General features: G+C 36.2%; 1 protein-coding gene across 2 annotated transcripts in view; it reads left to right on the plus strand.

Moving 5' to 3' along the window:
- Positions 1–15,442, plus strand: part of LOC129274932 (cullin-2-like) — a 36,282-nt gene extending 20,840 nt beyond the window's left edge. Inside the window, exons 12-23 of one of the 2 annotated variants that reach the window (XR_010295484.1) lie at positions 699–806; positions 2,101–2,166; positions 2,879–3,007; positions 4,786–4,872; positions 6,513–6,659; positions 7,376–7,453; positions 8,120–8,186; positions 8,613–8,812; positions 9,059–9,160; positions 9,959–10,078; positions 10,487–11,679; positions 14,094–14,282. Coding sequence is in view for 1 of the 2 variants with exons in the window: in XM_064108614.1 (XP_063964684.1) it covers positions 699–806; positions 2,101–2,166; positions 2,879–3,007; positions 4,786–4,872; positions 6,513–6,659; positions 7,376–7,453; positions 8,120–8,186; positions 8,613–8,812; positions 9,059–9,160; positions 9,959–10,078; positions 10,487–10,615 (1,233 nt within the window). In the remaining variant the exon portion in view is untranslated. Of the gene's footprint in view, positions 1–698; positions 807–2,100; positions 2,167–2,878; positions 3,008–4,785; positions 4,873–6,512; positions 6,660–7,375; positions 7,454–8,119; positions 8,187–8,612; positions 8,813–9,058; positions 9,161–9,958; positions 10,079–10,486 lie in introns of both variants that reach the window. The other variant, XM_064108614.1, reaches the window with a different exon arrangement.
- Positions 15,443–17,309: the final 1,867 nt, after the last annotated feature.

The raw sequence follows: 17,309 nt of genomic DNA on the forward strand, positions 1-17,309 counted from the left end.
GCAGATCCGTATATCTATGGCAAAAAAGCACTTGAAATTCGACGAAAACATCTGCGGAAAAACGTTAAAATTCCATCTTTTTCAGACAGTATTGATGTCGATAGTAGCGCTTACCTTCGGTCAGAAGTTGATTTTCATTTGGGCATAAAATTCCACAGGATTGATGAAATTTAACAGGATTTTTTTTTGATGGACAGACGACAATCGCACATTATAGACAGCCTAAAATAATGTACTGAAAAACCGGATATCAATTGCGCATTGCATTCTAGGTAATGTAGGGACTTTCCCTTTTGGCAATCGGGGCTAAAACATGACCGCCTTTGGTCGAAAGAGGGCCAGTGATCGCTCGGTGACGTTCAATAGGCGAAAGGATCTTGTGTAAACAATCGCCCCGGGCGGTGGTCGTAAAAACCGCGTAAAGAGAAAGTTAAGGGTTAGACAGCGATTTTGACAGCTGGAAACAGGTGGTGGTCATAAAATACTCTCGTTGAATGTCCATTCGTAATAGGTCTATGGTTTAACACACACAAGTTCAGTTGGTTTAACTGTACCAGATCTAGATCTAGGATGATATGTTGACAATTAGTCTTGGTTTTTATACAGACTTGTTCGTGAAATCAGTGTTTACTACAGCTAATTTCATTTCACCTGAAACTTTATTACACTTTTTTCCATTGTTTATTATGAACATACAGATACCAGCCCAGTTTGTAGAAGCAATGCTGTCATTACACGGCAAATTTTCAGAAATGATAACAACAGTCTTCAATAAAGATCAACTCTTTACAAAATCATTAGATATGGTAAGTAAGTAAGTGGGTGCTTCATGGTCTTGTGGTTCTGACTCTCACCCTTCAAACAGAGGGTTGTGGGTTTGAATCCTAGCCATGGCGTGTTTTCCTTCAGCAAGAAATTTATTCACACTGTGCTGCACTAGACCCAGGTGAGGTGAATGGGTACCCGGTAGGATTAATTCCTTGCATGCACTGTGCCAATGATGGTAGCTTGAGCTAAAGCTGGGATAATAATAGCTTTGTATCCTTTGGAAAAAAAACTGCTATATAAATCCAGACTCTCATCTTTTAAAAACCAAATTTAATCCAAGGACCACAACTCTGAAATTCTGTTTCTGTAGATATCAAGCAATTAGTTTCATTAAATATTGTAAGTTAAAATCAAGGCAATTTATTTTAAAGAGTTATTCATCGAGTTTGTTTGTATAAATTATATCTAGGCATTACAGGCACCCCCCCTTACCTTTACGTTGTAGTTTTAGTGATCATCGTTACTGAAGTCTTTGTATAATATTATGTTATAGTTTCAGCTGATTACAAGGCTTGTTTCTTTCTTGCTGTCCCTCTCATATTCAATCCAATGTTTAGTTGTATTTCTTGGTTTTTTTTCTATTTTGTGAATATGATTCTTTGTATATGTAATGTTTTTGTATGGATTTTTATAAGCAAATAAATTTTATGAGCAAATAAATTGAAATTGAAGATATGTAAGTCTGTGTTTGCTTAAGGGATGGAAGATTGTTTAAGCATGCATTCAGTGACAGGAGGCAACGCTGCACATTTAGATGTACATTGGGTAATTTCAAGTCTGGTGTTGGCATTGGTGTTGGTGTTGCAACTTGGATTGCTTCCCCTAGCTCCAAAATCTATTCTGAGTTTGTAAAACTGATCTAGATCCCATCAATGACATCTCACAAATATAGTGAGTGACTTTTCAGGACCATCTTCGTTTTATGTTTGGTGTTATACTCGTGTAATACTTGACCTAACACCAACACCAATAGGTCAACACTGAACTTGAAATCACCTATTGTGTTTGCTTAGTGATACTGCTTTAAAATTCGAAAAATATCACCAATGCTGAGCCCAAGGATAGATTGGAACTTCCAAGATCAAGATGATATATCTTTGAGATCAAGATTAAGACTTTAGTTTTATTGTTTATCATCATCATTAAACTTTGTTGAAATACATGTTTACACTAAAATCCTAATCAGTTATTAAAGTATTGCGCAATACAACGACTTGTACTTTGTTTGACCTTTCTTTACTTTCTTTCTCTGTATCTCTCTTTGTCTACTAGGCATGTTCATCAGTAGTCAACAAGAAGCTTTCTCCAAAACACAATTCATGTAAATCACCAGAACTGGTAAATCAACAACTGTTTGTCTTTCACTTTTGTAATCTACGATTTTGTTTAATGCTTCAGAAAATGTGAGGACATTGCTTCTTGCTTGTCTTATTTTGGGTTGGTCGTTTGGGGTATATTTGTTCTTATATTTCATTATAATTGATTTTTTTTAAGGGGATACATGTATTAACTTTCAAGATTGTATGCCTTCTTCGTAAATAAAGAAAAAGGAAGGAAATAAAAACAAAAGTTTACATAAAAATAAAGAATACAATAGATAAGTATAGATAAATAGATTGGAAATATAAAATAAATTACAAACTGATAAATAAAAAGATTGAAATAATTAATAAATAAATTCATAAGAAGTATTAATAATTGTGTAATGTTTCTTTCTTTGATTAAATTTGTTAATAACTGCAAGGGCTGACTTTTGTGAATATTAACATATTAATATGAATTTGTTTGATTGTAGCAATAATATAAGATATAGCACACAGACATGGTGAAGTGTTTGATTTTGAATAATGGACTTTCATTTTTCATTTACTGGCATTTTTCATTGACTGTACGTTTGTTTTTTAACTAACCATGCTGGTTCGACGCAGTTAAAAATATCTTTATAAATGTAATATAGATTTGTGTTCAGTGTTTCAAAGATTATTTTGCCAATACTGATTCTTTATCCATTTGATAATGCAAACATGTTTCTGCTGCTTTCTGTCTCCAGCTGGCACGGCATTGTGATGCATTACTGAAGAAGACTTCGAAAGGGAGCAGCGAATCAGAACTCGATGACAGGTTAGGGCAATGCATTCTGGTCTTCAGATATATAGACGACAAAGACATCTTCCAAAGGGTGAGAAACCAACTTTATTTCATTTCCTTATTTCTTTATTTTATTTCAGTTTCATTTTGGGATTTTTTTTCATATCATACAAAATACATGTATATTACTTAGTAACATTCAATAACATGATACAAACAAAGGAATACAATAATTCCATCAAAATACTGCAATAGTATTACCATAGGAAGATCCATATTGAAGAAAAATAAAAAGGAGTAATAGGGAAAGAAAATTACATAAAAGCAGAGCTTGTGATTCATAGCTTCCCTTTGAATTAATTATAACCAGAAAATTGAGCGCTTAGAAGCATCTGCATTAGGCGCCGTATAAATGTTATAATTTCCTCTCTTGCCTTACTGATTTATGAAAAATAATTGCATTATAAAAGATGAATTGTGTTACTTTAATAATAGTATCAAATAAATTAATTTCTTCAATTAGCTGTACATGTACATGACAAATTAAAGTCCAGTAGAATTTACTTGTAGAATATTTTGATTCACATTTTGCCCATTTGAACAATACACTATTGTTTTCTCAAGATTGATAGTAAATTGTTTATTTTAGTATTTATATTTGTTTCAGCATTGATCTGTGATTTTGTCAAAGGAGATGTAGGTCATAGGTTAAACAATTGATTGACAGGTTGTAAATTACACAGGAAATTTTCATTTGAAATTAACACTAGTTGGAGTGTAATTAACAAGGATGTTAATTTGGAGCTTGTTATACCGTGTTTACACTTAATCGGCTTTGCATCGGCTTGCAGTTCAGAACTGCAAGCCGATGCAGCATCTTTTTCATAGCGTGTAAACGTGATTAACTTGCATCGGCTCGCGGTTAAGAACCGGCAATTTTGCACCACCAAAGTAGTAGGTTCAGAACCGCGAGCCGATGCAGAATCTTTTTCATAGCGTGTAAACGTGATTAACTTGCATCGGCTCGCGGTTAAGAACCGGCAATTTTGCACCACCAAAGTAGTAGGTTCAGAACCGCGAGCCGATGCAGAATCGGCTTTTTTACTACGTGTAAACAGAAAGCCGATTCTGCATCGGCAATTGGTGCGCGCATTTCATTTACTTTACCATTGTGACGTAATTGTAAGCGCACGGATCCAGCGTTGTCTTTATTATGACGTATATTGTTGGTGTGCGTATCATTTCAGGGTTTTGCATCGGCTCGCGATTCTGAACCGCGAGCTGTAACAGCGTGTAAACGCAGTGCTAGATAAACCAAAAGCCAATTCTGCATCGGCTTTTGGTTCTGAACCAAAAGCCGATTAAGTGTAAACACGGTATTAGTGAAGAGGAATGTACATGAAATGGACTAACATTGTACATTTCTTGACCAGAATTTGTAAACAAGGAGGAATGTAATTTATATTACACAGCCAGGGAGTTCATAAAGGTCATTGAAAAACTGGCTTGAGGTTATTTCCATTTTATCCACATCACTGGTTGTCCATGTGATTGTTGAAATTATATGCTGTATGAGAGATGTTTGACAGAATTTGATTCGTTTTTTTTTCAAATGGTCAGATATTTTCTAGATACATTAGGTTTGGTCTTTAGATTTGCTAATAAAGTCAAAGCTTGGTTAGATGTTAAAAGAAAGTTTTATGTCTTAGGTTTGTTTTTGGTTGGAATTGAAGGGATGAGAAGCTATAGTATAAGCAGAATAATTTTCACCAAACGACCACATGTTGGAAAATGGCCCTTAAATGTCTTGTAGAAGATCGACTAGCGAATGTTTACCTGTACTTACATTATTTTTTTTTCATCTTCCAGTTCTATGCACGTATGTTAGCGAAGAGATTAATACACGGTCTATCAACATCAATGGATGCAGAGGAAGCCATGATTAATAAACTAAAGGTATTGTGATCCATTATAAAATGTTGATATGGATCCTGATCTGATGATGGGCTGGAATCTGTCATGTGACCAGTCAATTATTCGAGCTTTAAAGTTAAATTTCCTAATGACTGGTAGATCTACTAATGACCAGTTCTATTAACCAGTCATGGTTTTAAGATGAAGATGGTTTATCAAAAGCTAGGATCCACATCACTATCTTATTAAACATTTAGGCCCGTATTCTGAACTCGGATTTAATTTTTTTTATTATTAAAATGTGAAGTAAATGCCCACACCATTTTTTTTCTAATTATGTATCATGTTTATATTGTATACATTATGAATTATTTTGTATATTACAAACAATGTAAATATATTTGATAATGTATTGTGAACGCAGAAATAAAAATAAAACAAACAAACAAATTAAACCCTGGTTTAAAGTTGTGGTTTAACTATGGAGAGCCAATTGGGGTACGAATCCCTAACAGGACACATCCAATTTATTAACTCATAAGACACCCAAATTGTTCATAATTGTCTGGGAATGATAACTGAAGTATTTTGAAGCATTTTTCCTCATTATGAAAGCAAAAGGAAACAAATAATAAACATAAGAAATATACAATATAAAGAGATTTTTTTTTTTTTTGGCTCCTCATAATTTTAGCAGAGTTAGACCGTGGTCTAAGTTAAACCCGACTTCAGAATACGGGCCATAGTACACACCATTTTTCTTGAACGTTAGAATAATTGGTTTCATGACATGACAGCAACAATTGCTCCGATGAAAAATGTGCATGTTATGCCAAACTAAAACCTAACCTCCAAAACTAAGTAAACCATAATCCTAATCTTTACATTAATCTGAACCAAAAACTCTATCACAGTCCTAACTTTAACCATATGCCCTCTGAGATACATGTAATAAGACCGGAGCAAATGTCGCAGGAGCATATGTCGTGTCACCGAATAATTATCCACTCTTGATGCCTTTGTAACAGTCCACGTTCCCTTGGCTATGCCTCAGGTGTGAAGAAGTGTTTGAAAGTTATCTTATGGTATAATTCTCACTTATGCCTTCGATTGTGTGTATCATTTGTGTATTATGACCCTCTCTTGGGTCCAAATTACCTGCCCTGGTGTAGTGGTTCTGACAGTTGTGTCGTTATCAGAGGGTCGAGTGTTCAAATCCCACCACGGCCTAGCGTCATTTGACAACACTTTGTCACTCTCCACCCGGGTTTTTAATTGGTAATCAATAGGATGCAGAAGCTAATGAATTTCAAAACTCTCGCAGGAATGCTCCCAAGGGAGAGGAGAAAGTGTAGGCAAGCCAGGATCAATGCCTGGGAGAATGATATACATGTACATATGTAAACCACTTTAACATCATTCAGTATCAAATGCTGTTTAAAGCCATATTTAATTATTATTATTATCAATATATCAACCACCTAGCTTTTTAAACCAGATATTGAATTCAATTTTTGCTATTTTGTTATTAAAGTTTTATTTATATTTATTTTCTTTTCTACATTGGGCCATCCCCATTGACTGTATCACTGTCGTGATAGTTAGAGAATACATGTATGAACATAACTCTGATGATCTCAAACTTGGATTTTACCCTTTTTCCCTTCTTTCTCCATATACAGCAAGCGTGTGGGTACGAGTTCACTAATAAGCTTCATCGGATGTTCACTGATATGGGGGTCAGCGATGATCTCAATAACAAATTTGCCAGGTTTTGCCAAGAGAAGGAGACGGACCTCGGGATCAACTTCTCTATCTACGTCCTCACGGTATGTGAATTACTATATTCAACGAGTTAGGGTCAATATTGCACAAATCAACGATGAGTGCAATATTTGCCATAACGAGGGGAATATTTCTGGTATCTCGTCAAAAAAAAGCCTTTTAATAAAATCCTTATGTCAGTTGCTTACCCCTATAAGCACTGGGCTATTTGAGATTTATTGAGGACTGGCTGTGGGGGGGGGGGGGATTGGGACATCATGGCCCACTTGTAATCTCAGCTGCCTGCTCGCACAACCTCGCCAAAATTTGGCACACACACTCTTTACAACATAAACTCCAAGCCAGTATAAACAAACTTATTGAAATAATTTTTAAATCTCTGTCAATAAAATATGCAAATTTATTTGTGAAAAGATAAATTTGCATATTTAACACCCAATATCACTTGGGGTTTTCATATTTTTTTTACCAGATGTCATCTTTTCAATCTTATTCATTGGTTTCCACAAAGATAATTTGCTATTGCATTATAATGTGTTGATAAATAGAGTAAAAATATCCACGATATATTGTATTTGTGTTAATCAATAGTGACAGTTGCAATTTTTTACTGTCGTCTTCACTCAATTCTACACTCAGAACTAGAACAATATAGTGACCAAGCCAGAACAATAGATTTATGGGACCATTTCTTTTGTTCTGGCTCCGAGTCTAAAGTTGAGTGTAATGTATTGTTTTCTTTTCCCCCTATTTTTTGTAGACCGGTTCATGGCCTCTTGGCCAGTCTGCTCTCACACCGTTTGCAATGTCACAAGAACTAGAGAAGAGTGTTAGAATGGTAAGAGGAATTTTTCAATAAAGCTTTAAAGGGATTGTGTAACTTAATTTAGAATGTTAAAATTTATTTTTCTCTTTCAAATAATGCTGTAATCATTGCAAACCTTTAGGTCAGAGATGAATCGCCCAAGATTTTTAAGCTAACCGGTCAATAATTGCGATAAGTTCAGGGTATCTTCTTGAAACATTATTGCATGCTCTGAAAACTTGTAGAGCCCCACAGTTCAGATTTTTACAAACCAATCTCAATTTTCTGAGAAAATTGCATTTATTGGATTTATATCATATGACCAAAGCTAAAATTTTAAAACGACACAACTCATACTCTTTGAAGGATTTTTGCCAAATTTTCATCAGTACAGGTATGTTTGTTTTTGTGCTTTTATTAAAACAACCTTTATGCCAGGGTGTACGGTCCTTTAACATATGGACGTCATGGACTGTTCTAGCAGTTATGATTTAGGAAACAGAGAGAAATTTTAGGAAGGCACTTCATATAGGGAGTCAGATGTACATATTTTATGAAATTTGCCCTTTTATTAAAGTTATGACAATTTTTAACAGCTACAATCATTGTCCATTGGCACTAGATTGTACCTCTGCAAGACCTGTCAGAATTCAGTATACCCCATAATTTAAATGCATTTCTTACTTTTTATTTGTTCAGTTTGAAATTTTCTACAGTGAAAAGTTCCCAGGAAGGAAACTAACATGGCTGCATCATTTGTGTACAGGTAAGATTTTTCCTTTTTATGATGGTGTCGATAATTGTGATAATATTTATGGATGTTCAACTTTGTGTTCTTTTTATTCAAAAATACACTGAATACAATTATATACAAATTAAAAAGGTCAAGGACAATATTTAAGCCATGGCTCGTTAAAGTGGCCCTTTTACATAAAAAACAATGAAAAACAGTTAAATTACTCGGCATAATGACGATGGTAATGACAATGAGGAGGAGGAGGGTATTTATGAAGATGATCAAGACAATGATGTTGGAGGTTGTGATGATGATGATGATGATGATGATGGTGGTTTTATTATGATGATGATCATCATGACGATCATATGTTCATGAGGAGCAAACTTGCAAGGCATTTTCTAGTCCATTTATTTTTCAGTCAACTGTTTTTATTCATTTTTTATCCAACACAAGGTGAACTAAAGCTGAACTACTTGAAGAAGCCGTACATCGTAACCACCACCACGTTCCAGATGGCTGTATTACTCATGTTCAACAACCAAGACACCGTGCAGTATTCAGAGTTAATCAATAGTACTCTGATCAATGAGAAAGAACTCGTTAAAACAGTCCAGTCTCTCATCGATACCAAGTTCATCGAACAGAACAATGAGGTAATTAATGTCGATGATGATGGTGATGATTATGATGGTGGTGGTGGTGGTGGTGATGATGATGATGATGACAATTATGATTGAAGTTTTGATTATGATGATGGTGGTGGTGGTGATGATAAAAATGATGATGATGATGATGATGAAGATGAAGATGATGATGAAAGTTATACTGATTGCCAAACAACGCCCCCCCCCCCCCGGTATGGTTTTAATCTTGCATTATCCTTTTTTTTTTCTATGTAGGGCCCAATCACAGAGAGCACATGCTTCAAACTAAATCTTGCATACTCTAACAAGAGGACAAAGTTCAAGATTACAACAGCTATCCAGAGAGATCCACCCCAGGTAAATACTGTGCTAAAACTTTAATTTGTTTTTGTTATTGATATATTTTTCTAATTTTTTTTATAATTTTTTTTTTTACTGTTGTCCAATTACTTGTGGGATGTTTCAACAAGATTTTGTAGGGTTACCCATGACAGAATAGAGACCCATTGTAGAAAGAGATGCAATCAAATCCAAAGCCCATATACTGAAGTCAGATTTAACTTTGGCCATGGTCTAACTATGTCCAAAAGTGTCAAAATCACATTTACATCGTATGTTTCCTATCTTTACTTGGCTCTTCCTCATGATGTAATGATGAAGAGAACTATTTCAGTAATTATTCCCAGTCAGTTGTGAATGATTGGATGGTTTCAAATGAGCTGGCAAATTAAACTTATACTGTTAGAGATGCCTGACACAGTTGGCTATCCATATTTAAACCACAAGTTTAGACCAGAGTTTCGATTAAACCGGAGTTCAGAGTATGGGCCCAAGAATCAAATGCAACCTGAATTTGAGCAAAGTAAGCACACTTATGTAGGATTTGGGCAATATGTTTGAGTTGCCTTTAAATGCAACTGTTACTACAATAGGCTCGTGATCATTATAAAGTGCTAAAATATAAGCCTAAAGACTAAAAGATGACCTCAAGTGCAATCCCTCTAAGAAAGGAAAGGTGTACAATGCTTGCCTCAGAAAATACACAACATGAGCAAAACATGAGCAATTTAATAATGCCTTTGACAATCATTTTTTCTGTAATTGTACATGTAACTACATGTATTTTGGTTACCTTTGCTCTGCTTTGGTTTACAGCAAGAAGTAGAACAAACTCACAACGCAGTGGACGAGGATAGGAAACTCTATCTCCAAGCAGCCATCGTCAGAATCATGAAAGCACGCAAGAAACTCAAACACAACATGCTCATACAAGAGGTAAAGAATGGAAGAGCATTATTGTGTGTGGGAGGGAAGAAGAGACAGTGGGGGGGGGGGGCTGGGAGGTAATAAAGTCGTATCAACTAGTAGTTATTCTTAGAATCCTGGAGCCACTCAAGAAATTCAAATACAATAAACTACTACAAGAGTTTGGTTGGGAGAGATAGCAAGATTGTGGGTGGATAGGGGGAGAGAGAGAGAGAGAGAGAGTCAGAATCTTGAAGATCTCGTTAGCATGCTCCCAAGGGAGTGGAGAAAGTACATACATGTACATTGCGTGTGGGCAAGCCAGGATCTGATTACCGAGGTAATAATCGGAATTTAAGGTGCTTAGAAGCAAAGTATTAAGTGCTATATCAGTGTAACTATTATTATTATTATTATATTTTTTTGTTTTGTTTTTAGGTAATATCTCAGGCCAGGGCTCGCTTCTCACCCAGCGTAAGCATGATCAAGAAATGCATAGAGGCCCTCATCGACAAGCAGTACTTAGAACGGACACTCAAAGCCGATGAATACGCCTATGTGGCATAGCCTCGTCCACGGTCCCACCCATTCATTATCCTGTGGTGTCGCAGTGAACACTTTGGCTGTTTGATGATTTCATGTAGGAGATGGATACTGTGAAGTGTTTGTGCTTCATTTTCGTTTGGCCAGTGTGTGAAGGTCGAGAAGATCACTCGCGTGAAATGAAATGAAATGGGGAACTGCCGAACTGAAGCTGTAGAATGATTGGTGCCGCAAGGGGACAAAGTCAATGCGAACGATGTCAGTGTTTTATACCGAAAAAAATGCCTGTCTGTTGAAGATGGTCTAAAACTCTGCCATTACTGACTACTGAGTTCTGTGATTCCCATAGACTTTGTATGGGGAGAATTAGGTTCCAGTAAACAAGAGGTTACCGTTAATAGAGCAAGAAGATGATGAATTGAGCAGAGCCGAACGGATGAACCTCGATTTTTATACAGGAATACATGAAGCTTTCACCAAGAGACATTGTGGGAAGCTACAGCGTTTCATCCAGCAAGGAGTATATAGATCATCCTTTACTACTCAATATCCACAATTGCTGTAGAAGAGGACACGCAGATACAGAAATTTATTTGGATATCAATTTTTTTTTAAATGAGCATGAGCATTGCAGTTCTTTTCACCCAATTCATACCAATGTACCTTGCATGATGTGGGCCCATCTCCGCTCCCTGATTAGTATTCCACCTGTACCAGAGTTTCTTCACTGCGAACATGTGTTGTCTTGCATTTAGCAACCGTGTGGCCTCCGTTTTGCTCCTGTGTGAAGAGAAAGATAAGAGATTTGAACCTCGAACCTTCCCATCTTAAGTGCAGTCTCTTTACCGCTTTGCCACAAGGATTTGATGCTGCCAATGGTTTATTTTTTATTACAATAAATGTAGTTATACCCTGGGCTTGAAGTCGTGAACATCAATGCTTGCTTAAGGGAGATTACCTCGTGAATATTAATGTACCTGCTGGATCTATGGAAATATAATCTCAACCATATTAATAATTTCTTTAATTTGGGCTTTCCATAATCTTGGCATGGATTTAGATGAAAGCTGAAGTTAAATCACGCCAGGGCCCTGTTGCATAAAAGTTACTATCAAGGTAACTTTACCATCCAATGGTAACTACCATGGTAACAAAAAAAAAACTACCATGGTAACAATGCCAAGCAGCAAATCAGAATCAAGGATTTCAGGCAAGTTACCACAGAAGTAACTTTTATGCAACGGGGCCCAGAATATGGGCATTTGCTGTGCCCAACTACATGAAATAACACTTGAAATTCTTATTCTGGCTATAAAAATAAAATAATCTGGGTGAATGAAATATGCATACAGCCATGAATTACATTATCAACATAAGTGCTTTTCCTTTTGTGTAATAGACTTTATAGGCCAAGAAACTTTTAATTATATATGCATAACCAACTTTGTATTTCAAAGTACCATGATTGTCCTTCAAAACTGGCAAATCTACAGTATGACCCTTTGAACCCGAAAAGCCAGAATACCGGCTTCACCATGAACGCGCATATACCCTAATAGCCAGAATACAGGCTTTAACTCATGTGATTCGAAAGGCAAGGATTTTAGGTGTCGGGTGACCTACATGTATAAAAATGACGTCATTTTATAGATATTCAGTCCATAACTTCTGTTTATAATTTTGTTGACGATTGGCTTTCATTTATAACGTTTTAGCATAAAAAATGGCCCAAATATACTACCCTACCAAGAAGGCTCATGCGATAATACATGGCGAGTCGTATACGGACTTCATGTGTATGTGTATGCTGATATTATTGTTAGTACGGGAAGCTAAACAACATCAGCCGGGTCAGGCCGGGTACCAGCGGAGCATAAGGTGCCGCTGATATGGTTTGGCTAGAATCATGAGAATAGGAGATCATTGTTTGAAAGAGTAAACTGTTACGGAGTCATGCCTTCTTAAAAATCTCTTTTCATTTTTTCCCCTTGAAATGAATATTCCTTATTGATGCTGTGAGTTGTTGCTTTTTTATTTTGTCTTCATGGCAAAAGTCAAATTTGAAAGAAAAAATATCATAGGCTGCAAGTTTACATCTGAAAGTGTTATCTTATGTACATGTGTAAGAGTAGATTAACAGAACTTTCAAGTGGATATAGAGATGTTAGAACTAGACATTTCCTGATAAGTCGGACATATTTCTTTATGCATGCCTTATTCTAAAAATGATGAACAGCAACGAAAAATGTATGATGCGTAACATAGAACATAAATGCCCAACCCTATTTGTGTCTCGCCTTCATAGCAGAGCGAGCCTATAGGCACCGCCTTTCCGATGGCGTTGGTGGTGGTGGCGGCCAAGGTTAAGTTTTTGAAGTGTCATCATAACTCAGAAAGTATATGGACCTAGTTCATGAAACTTGGTCATTAGGGTAATCAAGTATTACTAAACATCCTGCCCGAGTTTCAGGTCACATGACCAAGGTCAAAGGCCATTTAGGGTCATTGAACTTAGACCATGTTAGGGGAATCAAAATCTTAACCAAGGTTAAGTTTTTAAAATATCGTCATAACTTTGAAATTTTATGGATCTAGTTCATGAATCCTGGACATAAGGGTAATGGTGTATCACTCCATCCTGGCATCCTGCCATAATTTTTAGGTCACATGACCAGGGTCAAAGGTCATTTAGGGTCAACAATCTTACATGTAGGCCATGTTTGGGGTAATTGTTGAATTGCTATTATAACTCTGAAAGTTTATGGATATAAATTTAGTTTATGAAACTTAGACATAAGAGTAACGGTGTATCACTGAATATCCTATGCGAGTTTCAGGTCACATGAACAAAGTCAAAGGTCATTTAGGATCAACAAACTTTAGGCAATTTTTTTTTAAATGAGCATGAGATAATTGCAGTTCTTTTCACCCAATTCATACCAATGTACCTTGCATGCCCATCTCCGCTCCCTGAGGAGTATTCCACCTGTACTAGAGTTCCTTCACTGCGAACATGTGCTGTATTGCATTTAGCAACCGTGTGGCCTCCATTTTGCTCCTGTGTGAAGAGATAGATAAGAGATTTCAACCTCGAACCTTTCCATCTTAAGTGCATTCTCTTTACCGCTTTGCCACAAGGATTTGATGCTGCCAATGGTTTATTTTTTATTACAATAAATGTAGTTGTACCCTGGGCTTGAAGTCGTGAATATTAATGCTTGCTTGAGGGAGATTACCTCGTGAATATTATTAAATGTGCCTGCTGAATCTATGGTAATATAATCTAAACCATATTTAATAATTTCTTTAATTTGGGATTTCCATAATCTTGGCATGGATTTAGATGAAAGCGGAAGTTAAATCAGACCAGGGGCCCATAACACAAAGCTTAGCAATGATCGTAGAACATTTTTCTACGATTGATTGCATTGACTACAATGTATAATCAATCGTGGAAATCAAGCGTACGACTAATCGCTAACCTTTGTGTTACGGGACCCAGGACCCCATTGCATAAAAGTTACTATCATGGTAACTTTGCCATCCAATGGTAGCTACCATGGTAACAATGCCAAGCAGCAAATCAGAATCAAGGATTTCAGGCAAGTGACCACAGAAGTAACTTTTATGCAACGGGGCCCGGAATATGGGTATTTGCTGTGCCCAACTACATGAAATAACACTTGAAATTCTTATTCTGGCTATAAAAATAAAACAATCTGGGTGAATGAATTATGCATATAGCCATGAATTACATTATCAACATTAAGTGCTTTTCCTTTTGTGTAATAGACTTTATAGGCCAAGAAAATTTTAATTATATATGCATAACCAACTTTTTATTTCAAAGTACCATTCTTGTCCTTCAAAACTGGCAAATCTACAGTATGACCCTTTGAACCCAAAAAGCCAGAATACCGGCTTCACCATGAACGCGCATATACCCTAAAAGCCAGAATACAGGCTTTAACTCATGTGATTCGAAAGGCAAGGATTTTAGATGTCAGGTGACCTATAAAAATGACGTCATTTTATAGATATTCAGTCGATAACTTCAGTTTATAATTTCATTGACAATTGGCTTTCATTTATAACGTTTTAGCATAAAAAATGGCCCAAATATACTACCCTACCAAGAAGGCTCATGCGATAATACATGGCGAGTCGTATACGGACTACATGTGTATGTGTATGCTGATATTATTGTTAGTACGGGAAGCTAAACAACATCAGCCGGGTCAGGCCGGGTACCAGCGGAGTATAAGGTGCCGCTGATATGGTTTGGCTCGAATCATGAGAATAGGAGATCATTTATTTCAAATGTCATGTATTCCTTCATTTTGTGGAAAATCTTGGTATCGGCAAATAATTCAGGGTGAGGGTCACGATCGTCCCAATTAATTCAGGGTTCAAAGGGTTAAAACAAGAAAAGTTTGGGTACAGTTTCTCATAAAAATGAGAAAAGTTGTGAGTGGAAAGTCATGCATAAAATAGTAGACACGTTGTGGACTAGTGGGTCTGACTCTCACCCAAATGGAATCCTAGCCATACTGTGCTATCTTTCAGCAAGAAATTTATCCGCACTGTGCTGCACTCAACCCAAGGAAGGTGAATGGACTAATTCCTTGAAATGCACTGAGCGCTGTTGAAAAATTGGTAGCCCGAGGTAAGGCTGGGGTAATAGTAGCAAGCTCTTTGTATCCTAGGCAAAAAGCGCTATATAAATCCAGCTATTATTATTTGTGTTAATTATGAACGCCGTGTTGAAAATTACCCCTTGGCCATTCAGTTTTTGTACGGATAGAAAGAAAGGATTGTTTGAAAGAGTAAACTGTTATGGAGTCATGCCTTCTTAAAAATCTCTTCATTTTTTCCCCTTGAAATGAATATTCCTTATTGATGCTGTGGGTTGTTGCTTTTTTATTTTTTCTTCATAGCAAAAGTCAAATTTGAAAGAAAAAATATTATCATAGGCTGCAAGTTTACATCTGAAAGTGTAATCTTATGTACATGTGTAAGAGTAGATTTACAGAACTTTCAAGTGGATATAGAGATGTTAGAACTAGGCATATCCTGATAAGTCGGACATATTTCTTTATGCATGCCTTATTCTAAGAATGATGAACAGCAATGAAAAACGTATGATGCTTAACATAGAACGTGAATGCCCAACCCTATTTGTGTCTCGCCTTCATAGCTGAGCGAGCCTATAGGCACCGCTTTTCCGATGGCGGCGGCCAAGGTTAAGTTTTTGAAGTGTCATCATAACTCAGAAAGTCTATGGACCTAGTTCATGAAACTTGGTCATTAGGGTAATCAAGTAGTACTGAACATCCTGCCCGAGTTTCAGGTCACATGACCGAGGTCAAAGGCCATTTAGGGTCATTGAACTTAGACCATGTTAGGGGAATCAACATCGAAATCTTAACCAAGGTTAAGTTTGTGAAATATTGTCATAACTTTGAAATTTTATGGATCTAGTTCATGAATCCTGGACATAAGGGTAATGGTGTATAACTGAACATCCTGCCTTAACTTTAAGGTCACATGACCAGGGTCAAAGGTCATTTAGGGTCAACAATCTTACATGTAGGCCATGTTGGGGGTAATTGTTGAATTGCTATCATAACTTTGAAAGTTTATGGATATAGTTTATGAAACTTAGACATAAGAGTAATGGTGTATCACTGAATATCCTATGCGAGTTTCAGGTCACATGAACAAAGTCAAAGGTCATTTAGGATCAACAAACTTTGGGCAAGTTGTACATGTATCTGTTGAATTGCCGGCATAACTTTGAAACTTTATAATAATAATAATAAACATAAATTTGTGTCGTACAACTTTTATATGAATATATTTGGCTGTGCTTGTTCAGGGCTCTTTTTACTTAATTCTATGTGTACTCATCAATTTTCTTAAAGAGATATGTTTTCAATTTCTAGGATCTAGTTAATGAAACTTAAGCCATAAAGAGTAATCAAGTGTCATTAAACATCTTGCATGAGCTTCGGGTTGTATGATCAAGGTCATTACGGGTCAATGAGCATAGTATTTTATCATCATATGAATGGTGTTTTTTGTGAATAATTATTTAATAGTTGTTTTTAAAGTCAGCTCTGCTGTTATATTGAATCGCGTAATGCAGGCGAGACTGCCAGAGGCATTCCACTTGTTTCACATTTTCTCTGCTTCACAATGGTTTAAGCAGTAATAATAGAGCATTGCAATTATTAATATAAACTGGAAAAAAAAGAGAAAAAACATTTCAAAAAGGTCCCAAGTCAGTCTTTTATAGTAAAAATGGAGCTGGTGGGCGTTTCTTTAAGCTGTTCCTTAATTACGAGCAACTTTATGAACGACTGGTGATCGTTTATTATGGAAAACAATACACACCATATTTCTAAGTGTTGATTTTGTTCCTTAAGGAAGGGTCACCAGTCGCAGTAAAATCGCATGTAAGTTATGAGTAGCTCTATAAGACGCCCACTAGATATATTCCGACTGTAGATTACCTCATAAAATATTCCTTATTACATGCATCAATACTTGTAGCATATTACATGTAGCAGTTTAGCGAGAAATGCATTTTTTATGGGTCTGCCTATTGTACATGTACATGGGTGCCAGATATATCAAGGACCCGTCTTACAAAGAGTTGTGATTAATCCAATCAGCCTCAACTATATGGAAATCCATCAATGTTATAGTTTTTTTT

The sequence above is a fragment of the Lytechinus pictus genome, chromosome 13 (genome assembly GCF_037042905.1).
Source record: "Lytechinus pictus isolate F3 Inbred chromosome 13, Lp3.0, whole genome shotgun sequence".
NCBI classification, from domain to species: Eukaryota; Metazoa; Echinodermata; class Echinoidea; order Temnopleuroida; family Toxopneustidae; genus Lytechinus; species Lytechinus pictus.